Source organism: Thamnophis sirtalis, unplaced genomic scaffold (assembly GCF_051295495.1).
Source record: "Thamnophis sirtalis isolate CommonGarterSnake01/CBP01778 unplaced genomic scaffold, rThaSir2_p1.2 scaffold_10, whole genome shotgun sequence".
NCBI lineage: Eukaryota > Metazoa > Chordata > Lepidosauria > Squamata > Natricidae > Thamnophis > Thamnophis sirtalis.
Window position 1 is genome coordinate 72,159,987 of NW_028261390.1, and position 12,500 is coordinate 72,172,486.

The 12,500-nt window shown below is 45.5% G+C and overlaps 1 protein-coding gene across 3 annotated transcripts in view; it reads left to right on the top strand.

Annotated features, from left to right (window-relative positions):
- PPARGC1A (PPARG coactivator 1 alpha) overlaps window positions 1–12,500 on the top strand; it is a 278,682-nt gene that overhangs the window by 236,073 nt on the left and 30,109 nt on the right. For 2 of the 3 annotated variants that reach the window (XM_087724897.1, XM_087724899.1), the window contains exons 4-8: window positions 2,838–2,960; window positions 4,978–5,182; window positions 8,159–8,191; window positions 11,908–11,953; window positions 12,066–12,139. In XM_087724897.1, the coding sequence (XP_087581023.1) occupies window positions 2,838–2,960; window positions 4,978–5,182; window positions 8,159–8,191; window positions 11,908–11,953; window positions 12,066–12,139 (481 nt within the window). The remainder of the gene's footprint in view (window positions 1–2,837; window positions 2,961–4,977; window positions 5,183–8,158; window positions 8,192–11,907; window positions 11,954–12,065; window positions 12,140–12,500) is intronic. The other variant, XM_087724898.1, reaches the window with a different exon arrangement.

Here is a 12,500-nt window from a genome sequence, read left to right on the forward strand (position 1 = left end):
GGAGGGAAAGAAGGAAGGAGAAGGAAGGGAGAGTGGAAGGAAAGAAAAATAGAAGAGAGGGAGGGAAGGAATTGGAAGGAAGGGAGAGTGGGAGGAAGGAAGGAAAAGAGTTACAAATATTCTGCAATGAAAGAAAGAGACTCTTAATGTACTATAACTCTCCTAGATCAGCTTTCGGATTCAAAAATCACGGGATTTGAAGGTGATATTTCATGGCTTCTGGTTGGGGAAGCTCGGCATAAATCACCCAACCCATTAATCTATTGTAGATCTCACACGTGATTGGAACAAGCGTGTAATGAATGTCCTTTGGGTGGAAGACTTATGAGAAGTTACAGAGCAAAATAAGAGGAAAGACCCTCCCTCAACCCTCCCTCTAGAAAACCCAATGCAGCTGCCCGACAAGGTTCATCTTTCAGGCCTGATGGAGTGGAGAAGCCCAGGATCTCATAACTGAGACTATCAGGATAAGATGTTCTCAACCACAAGGAAGATGCTTGCCCAAAGCCCAGATGTTTCCTTTGGGATGGAATATTGCATAAGAGTTTTCTTATTTAAAACCAGTGAGGTTTTCGGTTGGGCATGAAAGTTTGAAAGTTTCATTTCGTCTTAAGTGTGGCTCCAAACCTTCATACGCTGAGTCTTAGTCATCTCGTCATGATAGGGCAAATGTAAGTTATTGTGGGTCAGCTCAGGATCGTGACTTAGAAAGGGGATTTAAGCTCAAGAAGGGGTACAGGTTTTGGGTGACTGGAATACACTCTTAGTCAATCATGCTCATCGCCACATCTTGTTAATGTAACAGAGGAGACCATTAGCTTGTTGTTGTTAATTGCAAAGTCGTGTCTGACCCATTGCAACCCCCATGGACAACATTCCTCCAGGCCTTCCTGTCCTCTCCCATCCTCTGGAGTCCATTGAAGCTCACGCCGGCTGCTTCGGTGACTCCATCCAGCCCCCTCCTTCTCTGCCGTCCCCTTTTTCTTCTTTTGCCCTCCATCGTTCCCAGCATGAGGCTCTTCTCCAGGGAGTCCTTCCTCCTTCTCATCAGGTGGCCAAAGTCTTTGAGTTTCCTCTTCAGGATCCGGCCTTCTAAAGAGCAGCCAGGGTTGATCTCCTCCAGGACTGACCGGTTGGATGGCCTTGCAGTCCACGGGACTCAATGCAGGAGTCTTCTCCTCCAGCCCCAGAGTTCAAAGGCCTCCATTCTTTGGTGCTCTCAGCCTTCCTTGTGGTCCAACCTTCACAGCCATTGCAACTGGGAAAACCACAGCCTTGGCTATACACACTTTTGTTGGCAGGGGGATGTCTCTGCTTTTTAGTATTGTCATCGCTTTCCTCCCCCAGGAGCCAGCCGTCTTTTAATTCCTTGGCCGCAGTCCCCATCTGCGATGATCTTGGAGCCCAGGAAAATAAAATCTGTCACTAGCCATTAGCTTACTGGAATGTTGGCTAAACAAAATAATAATGGTTAAACTGTTTGTTTTTATCTCAATCTTTTCCTCACTGCCTCTTCCCAATCTGTCTTCTCTTCTTCCTCCTTTTTTTCCCCTGTTATTGGATTCCCGAGCCAAGAACATCTGACTTTGCAATGATCAGTTACCCAGATCCTTGGAAATAAGACAAAGAATCTCATTTTTGCCAACTGAAATAATTATTTTGAGCCCTTCTGAATGGGTTCCAACCGAATCCTGGGAAGGGGAAAATGTAAATCCCTTTGTATATGCACGCGAAATGAAGCATGTGCTTTAGTGCCTGTCTGCGCACAATGACCGAGGCTGATGACCATGAATTTATCTTGGACACAACCCGCATTTAAAATTAAAACGGGCTCCCCGTTGCTTTTATTTGTAAAATGATAAATGACTTAATAGTGGACCTTTTAAAAATAATAATAATAATTTTTTTAAAAAAAAAAAATTGGCACGGCCTGAGTGCTAATACATCACCTTCCAAGAGTGGTTTTGTGAAACTTCTTTTGCTCATCAACTTTTTTTGACAATTCTATGAAGCTTTAAAAGAACAAAGAATTGTTCTCGGCTGGACTGCATTGAAAACGAACAGGTTCGGGGGGGTTCAGGTGGGAGAGGGGAGGTAATAAGAGCCGAGGTGGCGCAGTGGTTAAATGCAGCACTGCAGGCTACTTCAGCTGACTGCAGTTCTGCAGTTCGGCGGTTCAAATCTCACCGGCTCAGGGTCGACTCAGCCTTCCATCCTTCCGAGTTGGGTGAAATGAGGACCCAGACTGTTGGGGCGATATGCTGACTCTGTAAACCGCTTAGAGAGGGCTGAAAGCCCTATGAAGCGGTATATAAGTCTAACTGCTATTGCTATTGCTAGGTAAATATTTGTAAAAGTCTTTTTTTAAAAAAAATTCAATTAAAAAACCCCCAATATATTATACAAATATTATCTCTATGTTACTTCCCACCCTTTCTCAAACAGGCATTCTTGAGATTTCTAAACTACTAAATCTATTTTCAAATGGTGGACCTGTCTCCTAGAAGTTTCGTTTTTATGACAAAGTAGTTAACCGGGACTGGGGCCAAGAAATGAAAAGGCCTTTGCGCCATGCAGCCCTCAAAAATAATAAGACGTCCCCGAAAATAAGGCCCAGCCCTTACTTCGGGGGTGAAAAGAAAATAAGACCCTGTCTTATTTTCGGGGAAACACGGTATGCATGGACCATATCCACGTCCAAACCGAACGCATGAATGAAAGAGAGTGAATTTCAGAGAAAAGGGAATAAGAAACAAGAGCACATAACCTCTTTTTCTTTCTCTTCCCAACCTTTTCCCGACCCCCCCAATTTCCCCCCCCCCAATCATTCATTGCAGCTTAAGAAACTCCTGTTGGCTCCAGCGAATACCCAGCTAAATTACGATGAATGCAGTGGCCTCGGCACACGCAACCATGCAAACGCCAATCACAGGATCCGAACAAACTCCGCGGTGGCCAAGGTACCGTGTTCACCTCTGTGAAGGCGTCTGTGAAGATGAATGTGCAAATGCTCATCCATGCGCTTTCAGCACAGAGCTTAGCCTGGTATAGACAGGCGTCAGCTCTCGGCACCCGGAGAAGCAGATGCTCCACTTTTCTGCTGTACGGGGGCAATAGGTGAAAGCATCGCTCCTTCCGTGAACTTAGAGCACACTGGGAATTTTATAGCTGCTGGGTCACATCTGACTCTCTGGCTGTCTCTGTCCTTCCTGTATGAGGCCAGTCAGAAACTAGAAAGCAAGTATTAGTGCGTGTAATAAGCGCACCACCCATGCAATAAAGCTGCATTGCTTTTATTTGGAAGGTGGCTGTTATTTATTTACCATATTTTTCAGAGTATAAGATGCTCTGATGTATAAGACGCACCTAGCTTTTGGGGAGGAAAACAAGGGAAAAATATCTGCCTCTGACTCCCAGCAATTTGCCTCCTTGCAGCAAACAGTACAGACGATATACACTCTTTGTAGTGTTACATTTCAGTCTATACTCGTACAGGTGCTGTTAAAATTGATGGGGCTTTCTGGAAGTATATGTTGTTCTCTGCTATTTAAATGGAGATGCAATAGCACTGGGCCTCTTCAGATCAAGCATTTATTTTAAAAACCTTCTTCATTTTGTTTGAGTTTAAGTTGTCCAGAACAATAATAGAGCAGTCTTTGAAAAATAAATCTAATAATTTGAACATTCTATAGACATTTGTAGTTATTGACTTATCTCCTTGCAGCAAACAGCAAACAGCCGGTTTCAGTTTAGCCTGATTAGCACAAGAAAAAAAAATCTGTCTCTGCCTCCCAGCAATTTGCCCAAATCAGCAGGAAAAAAATGCTTTAAAAAGTGAACCTCTTTTTCCCCCCACTTTTTAAAGCTTTTTTTTACTACTGGTTTGGGAGAACCTTAGCATTTTTTGCTACCGGTTCTAGCGCAGTGGTTAGGGTGCAGTACTGCAGGCCACTTCAGCTGACTGTTATCTGCAGTTCAGCGGTTCAAATCTCACCGGCTCAAGGTTGACTCAGCCTTCCATCCTTCCGAGGTGGGTGAAATGAAGACCCAGACTGTGGGGGCGATATGCTGACTCTGTAAACCACTTAGAGAGGGCTGAAAGCCCTATGAAGCGGTATATAAGTCTAACTGCTATTGCTATTGCTATAGCATTTCACCCCAGGTAAATACCTTCAGTAGAAAAAGGGAAAGTGGCAGAGAGAGGGGAAATGTCTAATAGGAGTAAAAACAATTGATATTCTACATCGTAATGTCAATTCTTCCTCTTTTTTTTCCCTTGGCAAAGCATATTGGCATTTTCACAGCCCATTCTACCTTTTTCTACTTGCAGAGTAGATGGGCTTGCTCTTAAAAATATTAGTGATGGGCCTGGTTTGATGTACAGGCCCAGGTTTGCTCCTCTGCCAGCCATCCAGCTTAAAAGAAGATTATGCTGGCACCTTAAGAAGGAAGCTCCACGATGGCCACTAATTGTTTTGAGATGTTGGCAAGTGGGTAATTCTGTTAGCAACCTGCATTAAACAATGTTTGTCACCGTAACTGAAAACAGAGCGTTTAGGGGCACTTAAGAGAGTTGCAAACAGGCTGTAAGACTTGAGCAATCAGCATCAAATTAAGCTTTAAACTCTTCCTCTGTCTCTTCCTGTCCTGTTGGTAGCAGTGAAGGAACTCTGGGACCTTTTGAGCGCTGCCTAGAAGCATTAGCAGGACGGAAATTAAAAAAAAAACAGCCGCGAAGTCGTTTACGAATGTTAATGTAATTTTCCTTCTTGGTTCTGCAAATAATTATTCACAGCTCATCGATCTGGTGGCTTAGAGTCGACCCTTCACCGCTAATCTCTTTCTCTCTCTTTTTTCTTCTTCTTAAAAACAACAACCACCACCACCACGCTCGGTATCCATTCTGATAAGGTTCAGCTCCCTAATTTCACCCCCTTTTTTTTTCCCCTCCTCTTTCGCTGCGACTCATTTCCCCAGACTGAGAATTCATGGAGCAATAAAGCCAAGAGCATCTGCCAGCCTCAAAAGCCACAGAGGCGTCCCTGCTCGGAGCTTCTCAAATATCTGACCACCAGCGATGACCACGTTCAGGCCAAGCAGACAGAAAACCGGCACGGCAACAGGGACAGATACACTTCTAAAAAGAAGGCGCTGTTGCATTCCCAGATGCATCATTTACAAGGTAGGTAGGTGACGAGCAGAAAGCATCCTTGGGGAGAGGGGTGGTGGCTGTCATTTGTCATAGTAACGCGTGGCCAATCCTGGAAGACGCGGCGAAACATAGATGTAAAGAGAGAGATGGATGCAGAAGAAGCAGGCAATTATCTCCAGCTTCTGTTAGAAGAGCTTCTTTGGCTGTCCCGGGTCCACTATTCTATCCCGATGTGTTTACAGATGTTGGGAATCATTTTCTTCTGGTACTTTCTCGGGCGTGGTAGCTCAGTGGTTAAAAGACACTGAGCTTCTCAGATGGGAAGCTTGGGTTCGAGACCCCAGCGCCACGTGATGGGGTGAGCTCCCATACCTAGATTCAGCTCCTGTCCACGTAGCAATTCAAAAGTATGCCCATGGTGGCTCAGTAGTTAAAGGTGCTGAGTTTCTCAGATGGGAAGCTTGGGTTCGAGACCCCAGTGCTATGTGATGGAGTGAGCTCCCGTACCTAGCTTCAGCTCCTGCCCACTTAGCAGTTTGAAAGGATGCACATGGTGACTCAGTGATTAAAGACGCTGAGCTTCTCAGATGGAAAGCTTGGGTTCGAGACCCCAGCGCCACGTGACGGGGTGAGCTCCCGTACCTAGATTCAGCTCCTGCCCACTTAGCAGTTTGAAAGGATGCAGACCCAGATTCTTGGGGGGCAAGAGGCTGAATCTGTAAACCACTTAGAAAGGCCTGAGAAGCACCGTGAAGCGGTGTCTAAGTGCTATTGCTACCCCATTTCCCTGAAAATAAGACCTCCCCAGATAATAAGCCCAATCGGGCTTTTGAGCGCATGCACTAAAATAAGCCCTCCCTGGAAATATTGCAACACAGCAGCAGCCGTGAGGTGACCACGCTCGCCGCCTCCTGCACCTCAAAAATAATAAGACCTCCCCGAAAATAAGGCCAAGCGCTTCATTCGAGGGTCAAAAGAAAATTAGACCCTGTCTTATTTTCGGGGGAAACACCGTAACTGCTACCACTTTGGTGGGAAGGTAAAAGCGTTCCGTGAACCTTTGATGTATAACCATGATGGGCACGTGAGCACGGAAGTGTCTTCGGACAATGCCGGCTCCCTCGGCCAAGAAACAGAGATGACCTCTGTGCTCTAAAAGTTGAACACCCCTGGACAGGGAAATCTGTACCTCCTTCTTTAATCTCCACTATGTCAGGGTTCCAAATGGCATCCGAAAGTAAATCAGAGTCCAAGGCAAAGTATTGCTCAAAGTTCCAGTTGATGAAGAGAGCCACGTTGGCACATCTGGGGAAACCCGAATCTGAAAGCTTCCCGGTTCTCCCCACCCCCCAGTTGAAAGTTCAAGATCTTGCTCCCACACCCACAAGCCCATCCCATGGTCCAATCTCCCTCTGCCACGCTGGCAGGTTCCACCCATCCAGATCCGGCCAGGTGCAGAGGTGCAAAGACAAAGGACGACCTTGGCTTTCTAGAAAGAATGTTGTTATGGCTACATAGCATCTAACTCCTTACAATCCTCCTTCCCATTTTCCCACCATAGAAAAGGCATAGTACGACCTTGGCTTTCTAGAAAGAATGTTGTTATGGCTACATAGCATCTAACTCCTTACAATCCCCTCCTCCCATTTTCCCACCATAGAAATGGGAATCCTCCTTCCCATTTTCCCACCATAGAAAAGGCATAGTACGACCTTGGCTTTCTAGAAAGAATGTTGTTATGGCTACATAGCATCTAACTCCTTACAATCCCCTCCTCCCATTTTCCCACCATAGAAATGGGAATTCTCCTTCCCATTTTCCCACCATAGAAAAGGCATAGTACGACCTTGGCTTTCTAGAAAGAATGTTGTTATGGCTACATAGCATCTAACTCCTTACAATCCCCTCCTCCCATTTTCCCACCATAGAAAAAGCATAGTACGACCTTGGCTTTCTAGAAAGAATGTTGTTATGGCTACATAGCATCTAACTCCTTACAATCCCCTCCTCCCATTTTCTCACCATAGAAAAGGCATAGTACGACCTTGGCTTTCTAGAAAGAATGTTGTTATGGCTACATAGCATCTAACTCCGTACAATCCCTCCCTCCCATTTCCCCACCATAGAAAAGGCATAGTACGACCTTGGCTTTCTAGAAAGAATGTTGTTATGGCTACATAGCATCTAACTCCTTACAATCCCCTCCTCCCATTTTCCCACCATAGAAAAGGCATAGTAGAATAATAGAAAGCGTGGCGGGCCAAAGAGCCAAGAGAAAAGAGGGCTGCGGCCCTGGCACACCGTTAGGCAGAGGGAGGCAGCTGCCAGCAATAGCTCATCCGGTGGCATAACCCTGGCCTTAACCCTCAGAAGGAGGGTCCGGTTTTCTTCTGTTTTGTGCCAGTTGGGGCAAGGGATGTCATCAGAACACCTCCTTCTCCCCCCGTGCGTGTAATTTGAACCGAACTAGAAGGCAAAAAGAGTTGTTAAAACCGGCAATATATTCCTTCGGAGACACTCAAAACAGCTTTCTTGCAGCTTTCGAATAGGCGATAAATGTACCGTCCCTATTACATCTAAAAACTCCTCACCATTTTATTGCTTCCTTTTCTACACCGTGTTCAAGTTTAAGAACTGGAAGAAAAAAAAATCCACGAAAGGGTTCTTTATGGCCAACTGAACATCTGTAATGAAGTTTAGTGTCCTCTGGTGTGAAAACATTTGATACTATTCTTTAGTCTTGGAGGGGAAGCTTGCGGAAGTCGGAGGCAAGGATACCAGCATTGCCCCGGTGTATTGTTCTGTTTCTACAGCTATCTCTCTCCCCCCCCCCCACTTCCAGCAATCCAGGACCCCCCCAAGAAAAGCCTCATTTACAGTGTCATTGATCAAGAGAGATTGCTCTGCAGTTGAGCTGCTGTGGCCAGGCTCATACGGGATTTATATACGGAAATACGGGATTTTTAAAAAAATATATTTTAATTATTGTATTTCTGTGTCGTTTAGAGAACGAATGTTATGGGGCACCTGCTAAGCAGAGTAAGTATTTACTAATTTACTATACAATACAATAGCAGAGTTGGAAGGGACCTTAGAGGTCTTCTAGTCCAATCCTATACCGTTCCAGACAAATTGTGATCCAAAATCTTCTTAAAGACTTCCAGTGTTGGGGCATTCACAACTTGTGGAGGCAAATTCTGTTCCACTGATTAATTGTTCTCACTGTCAGGAAATTCCTCCTCAGTTCTAAGTTGCTTCTCTCCTTGATTAGTTCCCACCCATTGCTTCTTTTTCTGCCCTCAGGTGCTTTGGAGAATAGTTTGACTCCCTCTTCTTTGTGGCAACCCCTGAGATATTGGAAGACTGCTATCCTGTCCCCCCTGGTCCTTCTTTTCATTAAACTAGACATGCCCAGTTCCTTCAACCGTTCTTCCTATGTTTTAGTCTCCAGTCCCCTACTGGCTTCGTTTACTTCCCAAAGAATCCTCTCTTCTGAATTCTACTCGGTTTGGGGAAACGTTGCTAAATGTTTTTAAAACACTGTGTTCCCCCAAAAATAAGACAGGGCCTTATTTTCTTTTGACCCCCTGAAATAAGCGCTTGCAAAGGTGGGTTGCTCCCAGTTCGTCCCAGTTCAGCCGAACTGGTAGTGGAATTCAGGCCTGGGTCGTAGAACCGGCAGCGATCCAGGCCTACTATGCCCCCCAAACCAGTTCTCCCACCGCCAATGGGCTGCCGCCATTTTGGTTTTTAGTGACTGCACATGCTCACTGTAAATTGTTCTGCACATGCGCGAAGAACAATTTACATTGAACAGTGCATGCGCACGGGTTGCGAACCGGTAGTAAAACTGGCGACAACCCACCGCTGAGCGCTTGGCCTTATTTTTTGGGGGGGCGGGTCTTATTATTTCTGAGGTGCAGGAAGCGGCAAGCATGATTACCCCACGGCTGCTGCTGTGTTGCACAGTGCTGGGCCCCGCCATTCTTTTTGCGGTGGTAATTAGCGTGACAAAAAGGGCATGGTGGCTAGGATTGCGGGAGCGGCCATTATGTAATGGCGCGGGGGGTGCATGGGGCATGTTTCCCCCTTCCCCCCCCATCTCCTAACCTCGTGTTTTTGTGCCAAGCAACCAGAGGAAATGGCGGATACCGGCTGCGCATGCATTGAAATGTTTTCAGGGAGGGCTTATTTTGGGGGGAGGGCTTATTTTAGCGCATGCACTCAAAAGCCCGATTTGGTTTATTATCCGGGGAGGTCTTATTTTCGGGGAAACCGGGTAGTAGGGAAGAACTATGAAACCGGAACCAATGTCGTTTCCCAAAAGGTGAACAAGGGCTTTATCCGCAGGCTTCACTTAAGGACAGGACAAAAGAGGGGGAGGAAGGAATGGAGAGGATTTTCTTAATTGATTCCCGGTCCAAAGTAAATCAATAGTTCTGATCCTATATGTTAATCGAAGCCCAATGAATGGCTAAACGCCAATGTTGAATTTCCTCAAGTCCGTTCTACTCGCTGGGGAATGAACCAGAATCAATCTTCTATGTTCATAAAATTACATTCTGGATGGAAAAGTCTTTTTACTCTTATTGGATATTCTGCATCCCTGACATGGAGTCTTTATTGAGTAGCCCTTGAGCCCCGTCGAGGTGCAAAGTTCCAGAGACAAATGATTACTAATATTTGATAAAAGCAACTTAAAAGTGAAATTTGATAAAATACAATTTAAAATGGAATTGGAATAAAACACACATGGAATTGGGATAAAGTGCGATTTCAGATGGAATTGGAATAGAACGCAGTCTAAAGTGAAATGGGAATAGAATGCAATAATTTAGGATAGAGATAAAATATGATAAAATCATATTTCGGTGTCACCCCTACAATCTACCCCAGGATACTCTGCAGAAGATTGACTGAAGGATGTTTTAATGCAGCCTGTCCTTCCCCCCCCCAAATCCTAAATATGTCAATCAGAGTCATCAGTGAGGAAGGCCGACATGATGACTATAGGTAGAACTTTACAATATGCCCTTAGCCACAGTAGAAAAAGTGCAATCTCCAATCTACAACACAGATCCTTTCAGCAGTTCCAAGAAGGCTCCACATCTATTTGCACCACTCAGGTGACCCTGAGGACAGGGATAAACTTCCAAGTGGCCTCAACGACCCTCGAAAAAGGAATGCAAATGACCAGCTCCTTGTCTGCAAGGAGTATCAATCCTCGTGACCCGTCAAAACCGCGGTCCACTAAAGCGCGCCCGATCAAAGCGTGTACGTGACGTCATCAGCAGCGCGACAAATAAAATTAAAAATAAATTAAATTAAAATTAAAATTAAAGCAAGCCGATTCACATAAAGGTAAGGGTTAGGGTTAGGGTTAGGTTAAGGGTTAGGGTTAGGTTTAGGGTTATGTTAAGCGTTAGGGTTAGGTTTAGGGTTAGGTTAAGGGTTAGCGTTAGGTTTAGCGTTAGGTTAAGGGTTAGGTTTAGGGTTAGGTTTAGGGTTAGGTTAAGGGTTAGGCTTAGGGTTAGGTTTAGGGTTAGGTTTGGGGGGGTTAGGGTAAGGTTTTCGCATTAATTTTAAATTTACCGCTCACAGTGTGCCGTTTTCGTCGCGCTGTGATGATGTCACATACGCGCTTTCATCGAGCGCGCTTTAGTCTACCGCGGATTTGTGGTGGAACCATCAATCCTTCCCTTCCCCACCGTTCAATCAGAGCTGAAGAAGCTTCTAGGATGAGAAGCGAAATGTCTTCAAAAGAAAAGGAAAAAACAGAAAGTCCAGTTGCCTCTTGGGGGGAAAAAAAGCACCTTTGGGATTCCAGAGCAAAAGTGTCAGCACCTCTTCATTGAGTAATTAGCAAAGAAGACCACAAGGCTCCATTGATAGAAATCAAGTGTACTTTTGCCAATTATAAATGATTAGAAGCGTAGCAAAGCGAAGTCTGATTATTTAGGCGCGAAAGCGAGTGATTATACAAAATAACCCATTCCCCGCCCCTGACAAAAAGAAAATTTTCATTTCGTGAAGATCAGCTGTAAGGAACCCTTCAGAGGATGGGGTGATGGGAGAAGAACCAAGCAAGACGACGCCAGAAAGAAGTGGGTCTTCGGAAAATATAAGAGTTGTAGCTCGGAATTCCTCGACTCCTGGCGAGAGCAGCCAAGGTTTTTATTCTGGATTCGTCTACGGAGATTCTCCGTCATTCAAGCCATGGTTTCCCCAAAGGTGCTTTTTTAAAAGGCCAAGGGACTTTGTGGTTCCTTGAAGACGTTTCCCTTCTCATCCAAGGAGCTTCCCCAGTTCTACAGAAGCCTTCGAGGAACAACAAAATGAGGCTTTGTTTCCGGATTGTTTTCTTAACGAGTCTCCCACCTGTGACTCTTCTCTGTTTGGAGAATATTTGAGATCCGCGCACATTTTGGGAGGGGGATCCAATAAGGAAGAGGACCCTCTAGATCAGTGTTTCTCCAACCTTGGTGACTTTCAGTCCTGTGGACTTCAACTCCCAGAATTCCCCCAGCCAGCAAAGCTGGCTGGGGGAATTCTGGAAGTTGAAGTCCACAGGACTGAAAGTCACCAAGGTTGGAGAAACACTGCTCTAGATTGTGTTCAGGCAATAAAATTCCATGCATCCCAGTCAATAAACCTCCCTCAGACGCTGATGTGCCTTTTTCTCTCCTTTTTTTTTTGGCAAGTCTTTCATATATTCCCCCCCCCCCTTCTTTCTTTCTTTCCTGTCCCCCTTCCAGCCAAATCCATGAATTTATCACTTCCGTTGACGCCTGATTCGCCAAAGTAAGTATCAAGAACTGCAAATATTCGTAAGAGGGTGGGGGGGTTTATACCCCTAATTTGGCTACAGCAACTCCATTTCAGCTTCTTTTTATAAATGTGCCCTGTCTTCCAGTGACCCGAAGGCTTCTCCGTTTGGGAAGAAGAGCATGGAAGAAACCTTGAACGCTGAACTCTGTGGAACGGCAGGTGAGAGGCGCCGTTCTCGGCCTTTGCCAGGGGTTCCTTTTGAAGGGCAGGTTGGCGTTGCGGTGATGGTGGTCTTATGAGGAATGGACTTGGGTAGCGTTGAAGGATTCGCTTTTCCTCCCCGCACAATTCTCCGGGATGAGGTCAGCTTTAAAAAGGGACGATTCCCTCGCTTGACTAGACTAGAATATAGAAGAATAGAATATGGAGTGGAACGAAGTGGAGAGGAGCATCTTCTTTTCTTCCTTCCTCTCCTTCCTCTCCTCCCTCCCTCTCTGTCCTTCCTTCCTCCATCCATCCCCTTTAATCTTCCTTCCTCTCTGGCCTTCCTTCCTTCCTTCCTTCCTTCCTTCCTTCCTTC